This window comes from Epargyreus clarus, unplaced genomic scaffold, assembly GCF_041222505.1.
Source record: "Epargyreus clarus isolate Ecla_fem2 unplaced genomic scaffold, WU_Ecla_fem_2.2 ptg000002l, whole genome shotgun sequence".
NCBI lineage: Eukaryota > Metazoa > Arthropoda > Insecta > Lepidoptera > Hesperiidae > Epargyreus > Epargyreus clarus.
Window position 1 is genome coordinate 6,925,828 of NW_027332210.1, and position 17,823 is coordinate 6,943,650.

The 17,823-nt window shown below is 35.4% G+C and overlaps 1 protein-coding gene across 1 annotated transcript; it reads right to left on the minus strand.

The window, feature by feature from the left end:
- Positions 1-355: 355 nt before the first annotated feature.
- LOC140746747 (cytochrome P450 4V2-like) lies at positions 356-16,301 on the minus strand. The gene is made up of 12 exons (XM_073078847.1): positions 15,533-16,301; positions 14,354-14,498; positions 14,080-14,169; positions 13,288-13,401; positions 12,657-12,842; positions 8,313-8,509; positions 7,593-7,683; positions 7,313-7,499; positions 6,582-6,647; positions 2,416-2,501; positions 1,782-1,961; positions 356-1,260 (listed from the first exon to the last, which is right to left on the minus strand). The coding sequence occupies exons 1-12, from the start codon at positions 15,599-15,601 to the stop codon at positions 1,106-1,108; spliced, it is 1,566 nt and encodes a 521-aa protein (XP_072934948.1). The 5' UTR covers positions 15,602-16,301; the 3' UTR covers positions 356-1,105.
- Positions 16,302-17,823: the final 1,522 nt, after the last annotated feature.

Here is a 17,823-nt window from a genome sequence, read left to right on the forward strand (position 1 = left end):
TACCAAGGTATGTGTGTGTGTAATTGAATCTTTGAACTCGATTTTTGAACGTTCAGTTTAATTCAAAACATTTGTAGAACATTACATAGGTACTACCAATCTTTGGTAAATTTTTTCATGATTAATTTTCAACCTTATATTTTAAGCAGTTATGTACAGTAAAAGTGAAAAATATGTGCAGATATTTAATAATTAACCTTATGTTTGTGGACTGAACTTCCAAACCTTTAATTATTACTGTATTTATTCCTATTGAATCATTGAAAGGTAAGAGTAACAAAACGAGGCGAATTGTTTTCTGAAACTGAGGGTTTTATGATTGCCATACAGGAGCAGGTCATTGATACTAGGAATCACAGAAAGTATATTATTAAAGACCCAAATTTAGTAACTGATCTCTGTCGACATTGTCATAGTAGTAGTGAAACCATACAACACATCACAGGAGCTTGCAGATGCATTGTTCAAACGGATTACAAGCATAGACATGACCAGGTTGCTGCTATAATACACCAATACTTAGCATTAAAATATAAACTGATTACAGAAAAAACTAACTATTACAAATATTCCCCTGCAGTAATTCTAGAAAGTTCTAAATTCAAATTGTATCGGGATCGTACAATACTTACAGATAAAACAGTGCATTATAATAGGCCCGATATAACTTTACATGATAAAGAAAATAAAACAGTCTACTTAATTGATATAGCTATACCCAATACACACAACTTAGAAACTACCTACACCAATAAACTTACTAAATACACAGATCTCACTATTGAGCTAAAAACACAGTGGAAAGTTGATAGAGTTCAGACTGTCCCTATTGTCATTTCTGCCGCCGGTATTGTTCCTAAAACATTACATGCTAGCTTAAAAACATTACAGATACACCCACTCACTTTTCTTACGTTACAAACAGTCATATTAAATACTTGCATAAGAATCGTCAGAAAATTTTCCTCTATCGACACATAATTCTTCCCTTTCCTCAATTAACTTCCCAAAACTTTGTTTAGTAATTTTTGAAAGACTAGTTTCTATCAATATTGAAAATAATTACAGTCCTCCACTTTTAATCCGGTCCCGTCTATTGAATAATTTATGCTCTTTTCTCGATAGAGATATAATGTCCTGAGACTGGCTTCAGTAATACCTCAAATTTGAGTTTCATCTTAGTATGGTCGCCGGTCACTCTGTAGTTTCTTAGAACGTGGGCGATGGTTATCTTCATTGACATCATTGCATATACCTGACCTGAAAATTAAACGTTTATGTAAATATATCAAAATACTTTAGTGACCTTATTTCAATATGAAACAGTTCCATGTTTGCAAAGGAAGTTGCATCATACAGGTAAACACTTTGTGGTTCGACTCCGGAGACACCATCGCTACACCTATTTTTTTCTCATTACAGCAGTGTAGTGCTGTCGTGTTCTGATTTGAAAGGTATAGTAACACATACTTAACCGAGACTTTCCAACTTAGACCTCGGGGGTAGCAGAGCATCTGTGGCCGACCTCAAGTAGGAATATCTAATCCTATCTAGCAGTAGCCATATTCAAACAGTGTCCCGCGGTTTCCTGGGTTACCTGGTGGCCACATCAACCTTCCTCTATCACGAATTCGGCGCGTGACATTGCTATTCCTGTTTATCGGGGCAGCGCGTTTGCCCGCTGAATTCACGACACTGTTATACCGGGGTGATTTAATAGTGCTTATATAAGGCGTGATACCTAGTAATGAACAAAAAAATGTTCCTCAGAATATACTTACCTATACAATTACGTTTTCCAACGCCGAAAGCCAAAAATGCATTGGGATTAGAGGGCAATGATGCAGAATCCAGCCATCGTTCGGGCCTGAACCTCTCAGCGTCTTCACCCCATATTGGATGCCGAGAGACTCCATACAAACTCATGACACAGGTGTGGCCGGGACGAAGTGTGCAATTTTCTATAATAGTATTAGTAAAAATATGTAAAGTCATCAGTTAGAATACTATTTGTTTGTGGTGTATTTCGTTTTAAATAGTGTGAGTCGCTTAATACGATCCAAATTATCCGCACAAATATGTTCTACGTGTGTGTGGATGTCAGCACAAAGTCATTTCTTTAACGAAAAACTCTACTTAAACAAGTATCATCAGTTATAAAAGTGCAGTTATTTTAAAATAAGACACTTGTACTATATTGGCTTAAAATATTAAAATACCTATATGATCCTTAAGTAACATGTGTCTTTTAATGAGTGTTGTTGGTAAAATAAAAGAAAATATTTATAATCCTAATTTACATCAGTCTTTCTTAATAAAATTTAAGAGCTCTTGTTCATTTTAATATATTTAACTAACAGTGTTACGATAAAATGAAATATTATTAATATAATATGATGTCCATAGCGCACTTACTTAGTTTCACAACTTTGTCGATTGATCTTGTGACAAAAGAAACTATAGGGTAAAACCTCAGAGTTTCTTTAATAACAGCCTCTAAGTATATGTCGGCGAGTTCCCACTACCGCTCTTAGTTGGTTCCATATTAATGAAAAATGAACGAAAAGACTCTTATGAAAATCACTTTTATTCACTTTCGTTTACAATTCGGGCAGAGTAACGGCTTACACGACTGATTAAATGCGAATGAACCACGCTCTACCAGCGCGTGGACTTAAATACTACTCGAGTGACAAACAGCCTATGAACTACCCTCTCACATCACTTGTTTTGTTATGACAAGTGACGTGATTCACAATAAATTTAACTATTAATAAATAACATTATATTGAAAATATTGTTTTTAAAAATACTAGAATAAATATTTTAATATTATAATTTATATAATTCATTTGGTATGACTAACAAAGTGTTTTGAAGTACTACCGGAAGTCGTCCATATTTTAATCTAAATATTAATTCCACATTGACAATTAAAATTAACATTATAAAAATTAATATTATATATAATAAAATGTCTCGCCGCCCATACGGCCATACTGACTCAGCGCGCTCTCTGCGCAATTCTGGTGTTACAAAAATAAACCCAAAATAAATATAACATAGTTATAAAATGCCTCACCGCCCATACGACCATACTGATTCAGCGCGCTCTCTGCGCAATTGTCGGCGTTACAAAAGTAAACCCACAATAAATATAACAGTTCACACACTCATCAGGCATCACCCATCCTGGGATCTAGCCTCCAAGACCGGGAAAAGGAAACGCATGGTGGCCAGCCAGCGTCAGGGAAAGGAAATGCGGAAAGTAAATAAATAAAGCGTAATAAACCCACAATAAATATAACATAGTCAACACACACATCAGGCATCACCCATCCTGGGGTCTAGCCACCACACAAAACGGCATCACCTCTCCAAGGATCTAGCCAACACACAAATCAGGCATCACCCATCCTGGGATCTAGCCTCCAAGACCGGGAAAAGGAAACGCATGGTGATCAGCCAGCGTTAGGGAACGGAAATGCGGAAAGGAAATAAATAAAGCGTAGTTACAAAAACTCACTATACTGTTCAGAATCTAAACAATAATCTGAACTTATTATTCTTAATCTCTTTTTTTTTTTATCTTTATCTTTTTTTAAAAAAAAAAAAAAAGAAAGTAATTTGTTACAAAAAAAATGAAATGAAGGTTCGGCGGTCAAAACTGTGGCGTTGTGGCACCCAAGGTCCACGCGCTCCCCGACCACTCACTTGCAGCAGGTATCGACAAACCACCCCTGATGTCTCTTCAGCTAGTGCCATCTCTTACTTAGCGCACTCGAACCAACCCTCCACTGGCCATCCGCGGCATGGCCATCGTGACAAGTCAAACGTCCTAGTGTGCTGTTCCTGTAAGGCAGAAAAACAAACGGCGAATATTAAAATTTCCGCTCGGCCAATCCTGATTAGCTCGTATTAAGGTTATTCACCACGCTAAAACCAAAAGACTAATGATGAATAGTTTAATTCAAATCACATCCGTACTCGATTTCGACCTCTTTTACCTTACTATCACTTTTCTAATTAAACAAAATTTTACACAAAATGGATCGGTCGCATTGTCTTTATAAGATTTCATATTTTCTACAACACCATTTAAACAAAAGAATTAGTCCCTTAACATTAAACTCAAACGCGTAAAATAAATTCAAACGAATTATTATTATATTTTTTTTTCTCTTTTTTTTTTATAAACTCAAGAGCTTAGCTGACCAATTACTTCTAATTACTAAAATTATTTAGACCAAATACATCAAATATTTCGAGACATTTAAGCACTACATGTGATCGATGGATACGCCTAGCCCAGTAACCTCCTGTTACTTTTTATTAACGCAAATCCACTCACATGAATACACAGTTTCTACTGAAACTAGACCTCCTCCATAGCTGCCTGCCCACCGCATATTACGGCTACACGACAACCTCTGTACAGTCCGATCAACATGTTTACTCACGTTCTCAAGTCATTATTGTAACTACTTTAAATGAATGTAGTCAGCTTAGCACCAATTACTCTGTAATATACCCTATTTGTATATAAAAAAATAAAATTACAGAAGTCTGGAAGTTCATCAAGGACCCAAAATTTAAATGTTCTAACCTAAATCACCTTTACCTTGCTCAATACAACACACCGTTAAATTCAAACACGAGCGCCACTGAACGCTACGGTATCGTATCTTCGCTGAACCCATATCACAAACACATCTATTGAGCCTTTACCGAAGACAAATCTATTAGCTTCATCAGAAAAAGAAATGTAGAAAAACCTAATGAATCGGCTTGAGAGTACAAGCTTGGACTTTGGCCTTTTGATAAACAGGAGCAAAACTAAAATTATGATGATCGACCGTTCTGAGTCACTACAACGAACAAATCTGCTCAGCGACTTCGAAATCGTCAAGGAATTTCAATACCTGGGGTCAGTCATTAATAATAAAAGAAACTGCGAAACTGAGATACGACGCCGCATGGGTATGGCTAAAACGGCAATGAACCAACTTACTAAAAGAATTACACCTAGAGCATTCCCAACGTCTCTCCAGCATTTGCCTGCACCGCATATTTAAATACTTCTGTCATATAGCCCGAAGAAATAATGACAACCTAGAATAGCTACTGGTGAAAGGCAAGATGGAGGGCAAAATACCCAGAGGACGCAGCCCAAAACGATGGTCAGACCAGGTATCGGACCATCTAAAGATACCGGTCAGCGAGGCGATACACCAGACCACTAATCGCAATCTCTGGAAAGACGCTATAAAGCAAAGAAGTCACGATCCTCAGCATTGAGGGACCGACTATAGAGAGAGAGAGAGAGAGAGAGTCTTCGTTGAGCAACGTGTAGACTTAAAATTGCATTAATACGACAATCTTCAGAAATTTTTCACAAGAAATAATGAGTGGGTACACTCAAAATCGTAAAATTCGTAATTCGTAAGTAAATTCTTTCCAAACAGTGGTCAAATCCTGGTAGCCAAATTATTAACAAACCGTCAAGTACCTCAATTTTTAAAGTATAAAGTCACTTACTGAAAACGCCCCTACCAACTCACCGCCTTGGTTTTACCAGTCAAAAAGTATCTTGGTTTTACCAGTCAAAAAGTATCCTGCCTTATAGCGACCCGTAACATTAGCCACCTTCCGGTACGTTCGTGGTCAACACAAGTCCAGTATCGTTGCAATACCACCAAAAAGCAGCTATAGTAGATTCTTATCCTGTGAACACTCAAACATAAGGTGAACATTATAAAATTACAAGATAGAAATAAATTGAAACAATAGACCATCCAAGTGATTATAAGTATCAAATGGCAACGTGTCGCCCGTATGAAATAAACGGTCATACTAGACCAGGGTCCACCCCAAAATTACACTGCTCCATACGTTCAGTCCCGCCATAATCAAAGCATCCAACGGCTGTCAAACGCTTTACCAACGGCATGGCTTCCTAAGGCTTCGTTCAAAGCAATCCCAGGAAAATCACCAAACACGCGCGCCAAATGTGCGCGCCATTGCCCCGAACCAATAAACGTCACCATTGATCTCCATCATGACCATGTGGACATGTAGGTCCATCCAACCGCTGCTGTCGGCGAGTTCCCACTACCGCTCTTAGTTGGTTCCATATTAATGAAAAATGAACGAAAAGACTCGTATGAAAATCACTTTTATTCACTTTCGTTTACAATTCGGGCAGAGTAACGGCTTACACGACTGATTAAATGCGAATGAACCACGCTCTACCAGCGCGTGGACTTAAATACTACTCGAGTGACAAACAGCCTATGAACTACCCTCTCACATCACTTGTTTTGTTATGACAAGTGACGTGATTCACAATAAATTTAACTATTAATAAATAACATTATATTGAAAATATTGTTTTTAAAAATACTAGAATAAATATTTTAATATTATAATTTATATAATTCATTTGGTATGACTAACAAAGTGTTTTGAAGTACTACCGGAAGTCGTCCATATTTTAATCTAAATATTAATTCCACATTGACAATTAAAATTAACATTATAAAAATTAATATTATATATAATAAAATGTCTCGCCGCCCATATATACGAGAAGTGACAAATCTTGTTTCGTCACATCCCTGTGCTCTTTGCCCAATACTTCTTCAAGTCTGTAAATATTGTTCGTGGAATTTAAAGGTTGTAGAAACCTATTCGCTTCGATTCCGAAAGCACCACCGTCGCATCTTTCTACTTAACAACAGCAGTGTTCAGCTTTGCTGTGTTCCGGGTAATCCACAGTGGTAGCAACGTACTTACCTGTGGCCGACTTTAGAAAGGAGCCTTATCTTATCTGGGATTAAATACAGATTTTCATTTGCGGTAGTAGGTAGATTTTTACTCAGTAAAATCATCTAGGTAGCCGTAGAATTTTGGAAATTTGCAGATTCTTGAAAGGAACTTCTTAGGAGGATTAGGTTTTTTTCGTGGCCGTTATTTCCTAAACCTTAGCTTTGCTTAACTAAAGCCTTTGAGTAAAGTTGTCGTGTCCATAAAATAACATAAAACCAAACGACCGACCCTTTATCTCATCATCATCAACCCATTACTGTCCCACGGCTGGGCAAGGGTCTCCTCTCAGAATGAGAAGGATTAGACCATAGTCCACCACGCTAGCTGAGTGCGAATTGGTAGACTTCACATACCTTTGAAAACATTTTTGTAAGATTTATCAGGTATGTAGGCTTCCTCACGATGCTTTTCGTCACCATTTAAGCAAGTGATAATTAATTTCTGCTTTATCTAATCAATCGTAATTTTTAGGAAACCTACTTACTCAGTAACGATTTTCTCTTGAACATGCGGAAAGGATCCAATGAGCAAAAAGAAGTAAGTCAGGACCCCCGCAACTGTCTCGTAGCCAGCTATGATATTGATTCCCGTCTCATCCCTGACGTCCTGGTCTGAGAATATTCCTCCTTCTAACTCAAGAAGGAGATCCATTAGTGGTTTAAATTTCGTACCTGTTGAAGTGTTTAGTTTTTTTTAACAGAGGTTTTGTAAAACATGAAACATTTAAACATTATTACAAGTATGAAGAAGTATTAAGTGAATACCTGATCCTTTTTGTGTCCCATTGTTAGAATTATTGTAAGTCTCTGTTTTATTATTATTTAATTTGGATTCCGTCTTTCTTCGTTGTAGGACCTAGAAAGTATTTGTAATTATATGTATAAGTAAGTGATAAAATAAAAATCGCACAAGAAAATCTCTACCACATTTTTGCGGTTTCTAGAATTTTGACCTGGTTCATAGCTTAGTGGTAAGTGGACATCTTAAGGTTGAGGTTTTTTTATAATATAGGAGTAGCAGACGAATACTGTTACTATTAAGCAGAAACGTTAGTTCGGCACAGACAGAAATAGTTCTTTTAAAAGTTTTTAAAATTCTATAAATCAATCATATACATTTCTCCTAATATTCTATTTTTTAAGAACTAAGAAGTTGTAGTACTTCATAAGTTTCCGTTTTTTTAGTACATTTATATTTTCTAATTCAACAACACAGCAGGGCAGCGAAGGTTTCTTGCCTTCATTTTTCATTAACGGTCACGCCTACGTTCAGCCAATCGTAACTGACTAACTTCTAATGTACTTAATCTGATCCAGTCCAGTTTCAGCTGGTGTATAGAATGTTGTTTTTTACATTTCTAGAGCGTTGGTTCAAATGTCCCCCGGCTTCTCGACGCCCTTGCTTCTGCCTACACATTATGTCCAGCAATTGATAGACTAAATAGATAGATAAATATAACAAAAAGGTAATTTGAAATTACGCACTGCGTCAATCATATCATGAATGACTTTGGTGTATTCATCTTGTTTTTTGCTCATGCTACTCCAACTATAAATGAAGTCGGAATGCAGCCAGAGTCTCTGAAATCTACTAATGCAGATCATCATAACCTTATCAATGGCTTCTACGAACTGTTCATTTTGCTTGTTGTCAGCGGATATATCCAGACCCATAGTTGTTACTACAAAATTAAAGACACAATAATTAGTTGAGACTTATTTAGTTTACATCCTTACAAGTGATTAACTGGTATATTTTACAACTTAAGATACCATATTAGTCAATTCAAAACTTCTATTTAGGGTTCTGTACGAAAAATCCATATAACTATAACGGAACCCTTATAAACGCACTCGTGCGTCTGTCCATCAGTCTGTCACAGCATTTGCTCTGAAACTACCGGACCAAATGAGTAGAAATTTGTTACTCATATGCCTTTCTGCGACCTAAAGACGAAGGGATAACGCAATCAAGTGAGGTTTGAATTGCGGGGTAAGTTTTTGAGGGTGAAATGAAAAATTGAAAAAAGAAATGACAAAGTACATCGCGTGGCATGTGAACTAAAAGTGCTTGTTGTGGAGATTACAAACATAATTTTGTACTTTCTTCAATCTATAATTTAAAAGTTATTGAAGTAGGAAGAAATATAGAAGAAAATGACCCCCCCTGATCTCCCAAACTATTGGGGCTAGAATTTTGAAAAAAAAAAATACAGAAAACAGTTCTTTAGTTTGTTCGTTAATCTGCAGGAAAACCTATAAGAAGTCGGTGGTCCTAAAAAAATGGTAGATCCCTAAAAAGTCAGTACGAAAATACTTGATTAATGACTTTTCTTCATAATTATCCAGAATTTGATCTTATAAACAATACTATTTGAATGTAGAATAATACAGGGTGTGTTTATTTTTTCAAAATCGGATCGATTTCTTTTTAATAATGATACAGTATTTTTTTATCAAGACCGACCTTGTGCATGAGCATGAAGGCCCACTTGAAAAAACATATCCTGGTATGTACTAAGTAAATACAGGATTAATTTATGTTAAATAATGTTAAAAGAGTTAATTAATGTTAACAGACTTGCGTCATTGTATACAGAATTACTATGGCCACCTTCCATCTCCAACATCAAACCATGGATTTCATGTTGGACCACGTTCACTGCAAAAACGAATCAAACAAGCCTAAACTCGAGAAAGTTGCGTCGCTTAATTCAGAGGTCCCATGGCCGTAGTGCAGATCTATCACTAAAGCCTGCATACTATCTGGGACTAAAGTACTTGCCAAAACAAATCAATTGAACCCAAACTCGATAGGCCAGGCAACCTTTGTTTTTTCAAAGTTATGCGCGTATTAGAAATTAATTATCACTTGCCTAAACGGTGAAGGAAAACATCGTGAGGAATCCTGCACACCTGAGATATTTATAAAAAACATCTCAAAGGTATGTGAAGTCTACGCACTTGGCCATCGCGGTGGAGACCCGTGCCCAGCCACTGCTGTCTCACTAGACAGTAATGGGTTGATGATGGTGATGACCAGCTTTAATGGGAATGGGTAAGTAAACGGATGGATGAAGATCGTACCGTCAAGATTTGAGCTATAAATTTTGAGTTGGTAAACATATTTTCCCATACATTACGTATGGGACAACATGTTTTCCATTTACAGTGTTAAATTTGTTCGTACTAGGGAATGCAATCCCGATCTCGCGGGATCCCGATCTCGCGAGATCCCGTGTAATTTTTCGGGGAATTTTAATTTTTCCCGAAGCATAATATGACGAGATCTCGTTTGGGATTGACGAGATTGAGGAAGAACAAGGGGGAGATATTTGCAGTTTGTATAATAGGGAATATGCATGTGATTTAGATTTGCTTGATATTTTTTCCTCGGTACATAACGGTCCTGAAATTACATCTACACCATTATTTTTTCTTTATTTCGTATTAAATTGTTTAAAACTTTAATCAAAAATCGTAAATTATGCGCGCGAAATTCAAATTTGCAAAACGCATTGCCATTGGTCGAATCGAAACATGACGTCACACAGCGTGTTACGATGTTTATCGGCGTCGATATTCATACTGTTTGAAAGAAAATTTGTTTTTATTTATATTCCTGCAGTGTTTTTATTACCTAGTGCGATTTTACTATATGATATTATTAGGAATAATCAAGAACAATGAGTGAAAGTAGTTTTGTTAAAGCACAATCGGACTATTTACCTAAAATATGCAAAATGAATAATCTGGTTTTTATGCATAGGTCAATTCAGAAATATTTAACTGATCATAACTTATTTTGTTAATATTCTCTTCTTTTATAATATAGGAGTAGCAAACGAGCATACAGTCCACCTGATGGTAAGTGGTTACTGCCTATCACCTATCTTTATCTTTATATATACATTTCTTATGTGCGTGTGTATGTCACTGAACTCCTCCTAAACGACTGGACTGATTTTGATGATTTTTGTTGTGTGTGTTCAAGGGGACTTGAGAATGGTTTAGATTCACAACTTAGTCCGTGGGAAAAGGTTTTTTTAATTAATTTTTAATTCGTAAGTAGTTATAGAATCGTAAAATATGCATTTGATCAAGTGATGATCTTAAGCAAAGTTGTTGTCTCTTGGACAACAACTTTGATGAGGCCCATGAGGGTTTGGGAGTTGGTAAGACCAATTTTCGACAGATGGCACCACTGTCATTCCAATGCAGGTACAAATTTTGCGTTTTATGTATGTCATATTATTTGTTTAAATGCGGGCGAAGCCGCAGGCACCACTAGTAATATTATAAATTATAATAGATTATAATGCATTTTGTGTGTTTCAAATCATAGTCTTTGATGTAGAAGTCGATAAGTACCTAACGCAGTAGATGATCAATGCAATATTTTAAAATTATTTACCTAAAATTATTGTTTGTTACAGTAAATGCAAATGTTAATGCGATTTTGGAGATACTTTATCTGTTTCCTATAATCTTGCACCACATTTTTCGTATTTTCGCATCTTTTGCAAAAGAAAAAACACTATATTATGTATTTATAGTAGTGGTTTTGCGGAATAACTCTAGGAAAGTGGTTATTTAGCCTTTCCCATGATGTAAATAGCGATGAAACCTGAAAACGTTTAATAATACCTTTATGTGCATACAGTTATCATCAATATCAATACAAATCACGCTACGTGACGTCATTCAAAGAGCGCGTAAAATGGCGGCGTTCAAACGTGTCAAATTTTATTGATACTTTAAATAATTTTTAAAAAAATATTTCAAACAATAATAAAATTGTTTATATTTTTTACTATGTTAAAACGATGTAATAAGTGGTTTAAAATAATAAAATAAAAATGTGCATATTCCCTATTGCTTAATCACGCTGTTACCACTGGTTGTGTTGAGTCGGAGAGGGCCTTCTCAGCAGCTGGCTACATTGCAAGGGATATTAGATGCCGCTTGGCAGATAGTACACTTGATACACTTTTTAATCTTTAATTATTCTATACCTTGTTTTGAGCAGTGATAGCCTAGTGGTTAAGATCGAGAGGTCCGAGGTTAAAACCTCAGGCACGCACCTTTGATTTATCAAAGTTAAGTGCGTATTAGAAATTATTTATAACTTGCTTAAACGATGAAGGAAAAAATCGCGAGGAAAACTGCATACCTGAGAGATTTAAAAAAAAATCTCAAAGGTATGTGAAGTCTACCAATACGCACTTGGCAAGCGCGGTGGATTCCCTAATCCTTCTCATTCTGAGAGGGGACCCGTGCCCAGCAGTGGGACAATAATGGGTTGTCGATGATGATGATGATGATGATACCTTGTTTTGATTATTTTAGTAAAACTGTTAATTAATTCGTTACTTTAGTTCAATTAAAGGATAAAAGCTTTTGTTTCCAATAATATTTTGTTTTATTTAACCTCACTTTAACCAACAAGCAGTTTTCATCTTTACAGTGATGTGATTTATTTTAACTAGACGAGATCCCGAAAATCTCAGTATCCCGCGGGATTAGAAATCACAATCCCGCCCGAGATTTCCCGGGATCTCGACTTTACGATCTCGAGTCGGGATTGCATTCACTAGTTCGTACCCTATAAAACTCGTCTGTATATTTCATATATTATATTAACGACAAAGGAAAACATGTTGGGGACACTTCATTACCCGAGTCAGTGGCTAGTTTTCTAAATAAAAAAAGTAACAGAGTATAAAGTCTCCAAATCCACCGTTGGACAGCGCATTGTGATTTTCTTGGGAGCAATCTAACAAAAGGACGGAAACAGGGTGTTGATGATGATGAATGAAGAAATCTTACAACAAATTGATTCCAGGGAAATCGGTTGGAAATAGTAGGATTGGTCAAAAGGCCCCTTTCCAACTTCCTTTGACAAGGTGTCTGTCAGCTTCCTGCTCTGTTTGTTGAATAATCCGATAAACCCATCAAGGACCTGTTGGTTGAACGCTGGGTTCATTACCTTTCGGTGGTTCTTCCATATATTTGCTGTAAAATATAAACAATTGTAAAATCATTTTTGTAAATTTTAATTTTACTGAGCACTACTATTACTGAGTATTACTATTAAGGGTAAATATAGATTTGGTAATTAGTCATTTGCTTTTTTCTATGACTTCAAACATCGACAAAGAGTTTAAAAATTATTGAAGATTGCATAATACAAATATTGAAATCTTGACGTACGTCTTAATATTTAAATTAAAATTATTATTCAAAAATTATTTCACATTTCATGGCCAAAATTTGTCGATTCTTTTTATGCGACTGCGGAGGGTAATATTTTCAGAGTTTATGTATGTGGTGTTGGTGGATTCGTATATATTATGAGAGTGTCAAAGGGTCCATTTTTGAGCAGTGTGTGTGTGTGTGTGTTTTTGTTTGTGTAATAATTGCTAGTTATGTATGTTATATATGTATGACCTAAGCTTACCTGGTCCAAATGGCAAGCCATTGCCCAACAAAGTCCCAGTGAATTTTCGGGTAATTTTATCCTTGTCTAAACACGTATTAGCTATCGTTATACATTCATCCGGGTCTGTCACCACTGCAAAAATATGTCTTAGTCGTTACCCGACTAATGAGGGTAATGATTTTCGAGGATGTAGGTCTCATACTTTGGCGCGCCCTTCAGCCCAAGCGCCTCGCATGTTGACGTATTTTAACATGTGAGATGTTATAAAATTCTTCTAATTGTGGTAATAACATAAGTTATATTTTTAGTAGTTGGGTAAAATACCCGTTTTATACCATTTTTATATACTAAAATTTATCATCATAAATATTTTATGTATATTATGGGAATTTCGACCACCACGCGAGAATTAGTATTTATTTACAAGTAACGTAAAGTAGTACGAGGTACATTCAGTACGCGCTACACTCTCTATATAATTTTTACATAAATATATAGGTAGCATATGAAATGCATATTGAATAAATAATCTATACAATTTTCGGTCGGTTAATTACTGAAAAAGTACTGTTTGTGTTTTTCCTCATGTCCAAGTATTGGTTCACTGATGTAGGTACACAGCGCGCGCGAATTTGCCTCATACTCGTATTATTTACCCCATAGCTCCTGGCAGAGTGAGAGGGAACCATACTCCGCTACTACCATGCCACAGTCCACGGCCACGGCGCGTATAGATGAGACGACAGATCTCACAGTCTTAACAATATTTCACATATAGCTAACTACTACAGATTTCACCTTTTTACTTACTATAAATTTTCATAGGTCCGATGCACCACAATATTACGCCTCCTTTTTTTAAGCTTGTGTAAGACATCGTTTTCAATGTTTTCCAGAAATCTAAAAAGTATTTCTTATTTGTAATATTATAGTCGAAACGACCATGCAATGGAGTGGTGATTGTATAATCAACGAAATTTTGCATTTATACTTGAGGTCAGTTCAGTCGTTTTTACATAACTGCTAGGTTAGAAACTCACACTTACTTTACTAAATTTGTGTAAAATGTATTTATTTTACTTACAAGTTGTATCCCCGAGAAATCTATACGCGTGGCCGATGAGGGGTATATAACCCGGCAGGACCGGCGGCTCTCCCGGCAGAGGTCGCCTCAACCATAAGTACAGGACGCTTATCGTAAGCAATGTTAGTATTATGAACATATTTGCCTGGAAAATAAAATTATATATGTCGGTAGGTAGTTTGCATACCCCCTGCCTATCGTTAAAGGTACTAAAAGTTTCTCGGAGATAAGGGCAGTAAGACTAGGCGCTCGAACCGTCCAGCCAGTGATCCCGAGAAGGCGACATTTTGTGTGCCATACTATCTTCCCACATCTGAGCCAAACTTGACCATGCTGTGCCACGCTTCGTTGCAAATTCGCGAAAGAATATTAACAAGGGCCAACCCTATGGATGTTTTAAATTGACTATAAGGCCTCGTACAAATCTTAACGATATTAATGACAGCAACCTACATTGAAAACTACGTAAAGTTCCCTCTGAAATGACTTATGGTAGGGGAGCCAAAATGTGTAGAAACTCGAGCGTCACCGGGACCTATACGATTGTGTAGATTATATATTAGAATAAAGAAAAGGTTATATGATATTTTTCGATTTAGCGGGGGTTTTCTTAATCTGACGATTTAAAAAAAATGTATAAGAATGTATGAAGAATAATGTATTTTCATAAAAATGAGCCTTTTCCTTTAGTTTGTGATGCATCATTACTTCCCAGGGATTCATGCTAATAAGTGACACTATCAGAAAGCATAATAATACAGGATGTTCTTTATTTCAAAATGCCTTTTTTCACTACTTCGACGTGTGGTAATTCGTGTGGTAATTTCCCGTTTTCTAGCATTATTTGCTTTATATTAAAAAGAAAATTGACCACGCTCGAGCATGTTCAGTGATCGATTTTTTTGATTCTGTAAACCCCCCGATATAGAAAGCTCATTTATGGTTTAGGATACTCTACAGGGTGTAAGGTATCTCCCATATCTTAGTCTGACGCGCTCGAGACACTTCCGAAATCCCCTCTTTGGCTCCCCAACTATTATTCTTTAATTATAATATACATATTCCTACAAAGCCTCCATGACAATTTTAAGTGCTTGATGTATAAGGAGCCTAATTTATTTATCCAGTTTCGTTAAAATTTATTACGCTTACACAAAATACGTAATCAATAAAACTTACATAAACGATGCTGCGTCTTAACACTACTATGCTATATTTATTACTAATTATAAGTTTGTATGCAAACATCGTAATATAAACTCATTTACGACCATAGATTAGTAAAGATAACTCACTCCATACAAGTAAATGAAGCCAGTTTTGACAGTTGGAATTGTGTGCGTAATAATAAAGTGTTGCCACGTCTCCGTTCTAGTCTCCCTAAAATGTTTGAAATACGTATTTATTTATTATGTTAATTACGTAGTATTCGTTATTTATACGTAAACTTTCTCTAAAAAGGTTCTATTTGTCAAGAATTCAAACAATAAAATGACCAATCCCGTCGTCTGTATCTACACCACATTACGAATTGTTTTCTTAGTAGTATAATTTAGTAGGCGCTTAGAGTAGCAAGGGAAAAGGGATTAAATTAAATGTGTATTACGAAAGTAATGTTTATTTATGAAATATACTCAGCGCACACCATAACTAATAAGCAATAAAAAGTAAAATATATTAAAAATTAACAAAAAATATACAGAAGAAAATATATGACAGTAACAACAACAAACTTAAAATATACAATTGCTATAACAACGATTAACTAAATCCGTAAATGTACAAATTAAACAAAAAAATAATAAATAAACAAGCTTCATGGAATCACAAATCACAAGTAAATGAGGAGATATTATTGTTTCATTATTTTTCGTGTTTGGTCCGCCATGATTAAGTTACTGACAAGAAAGAGACAATGTATTCCTTCCAAAAGTAAAGTGACGCAAAAGTTACGTCTATATTAACGTATGAATATTTTGAAGGTGATTATTATTATTATTTACCCCTTATGACTGAAAAAAATATTTCCAAAATTTAATTATAATTTAATAATATTTCAATTTAATGTTACTCGTACGTAGCTATTTCTGTTAAATTTAAATAAAACACATAATCAACATCAAATTTTACTTGCAAGTTATTTCCCACATATAAAGTAATTCACAATAAGGTACTGGCAACACCTAGTACTGTCAATGTTATCTATTTTCGTGTTTGTGAAATATTAAAAAAATGTAGTTTTTAGACCACTTACGAATGAAATGATACTTCTCCGCGCTTTTTCTTAGATTCCGTGCTGTGTTTGCACCATTTAACTGCACATGTCGGCATTTTTCCGCGTAAATTACACCACGACGGTCGGAAACGTTATGGGAAGAACCGTAAACTGTTATACGTGAGTGTGCGTAATTTCGTGTACATGCATGAAACCCGTAAGCTGTTTGATTTTTTTTGACTTCGTCAGTTACAAGGCGGTGAGATATCTTTACTTATCTATGTTTACGACAAAAAAAAACTCTTTTGAACTCTTAGAAACACGCCTTAGAATAATAGAGGAATAAACTTTTGTTACTGTTTTGGGTTCCGTGTGATAAAATAATAAACATAACACTAAAAGGTTTACTCATATGCTTGTCTGTGACTCGAAGACGAAGGTATGAAATGAAGTTTCAACGGGGTTAAATAAAGTTTTGCTATTTGCGTCGTGTTACATATGAAATGAAATAGCATCTTGTAGAGATCTCAAAATATAAATTTGTTATATTTTCTACAATAGAAAATTACAAAAGTTATTCAAGAAAAAGAAGACGAAAATTAACCGTACCCCTACCCCCCTAACTTCCTTATCGCCCACTCATTTATAATATGGAATTTAAAATTAGAATAAAAATGATTTGCAAATTGTACCGTATGACATATACAATATACATATACATACATTGTTTTTATAATAATGTGTATATTGGTACCTTTTAAATATAGCTATAAGTTAAGCAATAATATACAAGTCTACCATTCGGTCGGGGCGTCCGTGGTCCAAATTCCATGCATAGATTAGTAAAGATACTTCGCCGCCTTGAAATTGAATGAAGCCACAAACGGCTTATTATAGTAAGTTCTTTTTTTGAATTCTTGACAAATAAAAACATTTTTTGAGAAAATTTACGAATAAATAACTAATACTGCGTAATTTACAATTACAATGTACAATTTACTTAATAAATAAATAATTATTTCAAATATTTTAGGGACATTTTAGCACGGAGACGTGACAAAACTTTTTTACGCAACTATTTCAATTCTCAAAACTGGGTACATTTTCTTGTTAGGAGTGAGTAATCTTTACTAATCCATGATTCCATGGGTTGATAACAGATGTGTACGGGTGGCAGTAGCCACTTACTATCAGGTGGATGTCGTCTGTCGATTGTACGATACACGAACTTATTATGATTGATAGGTATCTAACT

Coding starts and splice junctions, on each gene's coding strand:
- LOC140746747 (XM_073078847.1), bottom strand. CDS start 15,601: ATGTTTGCATACAAACTTATAATTAGTAATAAATATAGCATAGTAGTG. Junction 14,170..14,353: donor ATTTCTCGGGGATACAACTT/GTAAGTAAAATA, acceptor AATACTTTTTAG/ATTTCTGGAAAACATTGAAA. Junction 13,402..14,079: donor CGGACCTATGAAAATTTATA/GTAAGTAAAAAG, acceptor ATATTTTTGCAG/TGGTGACAGACCCGGATGAA.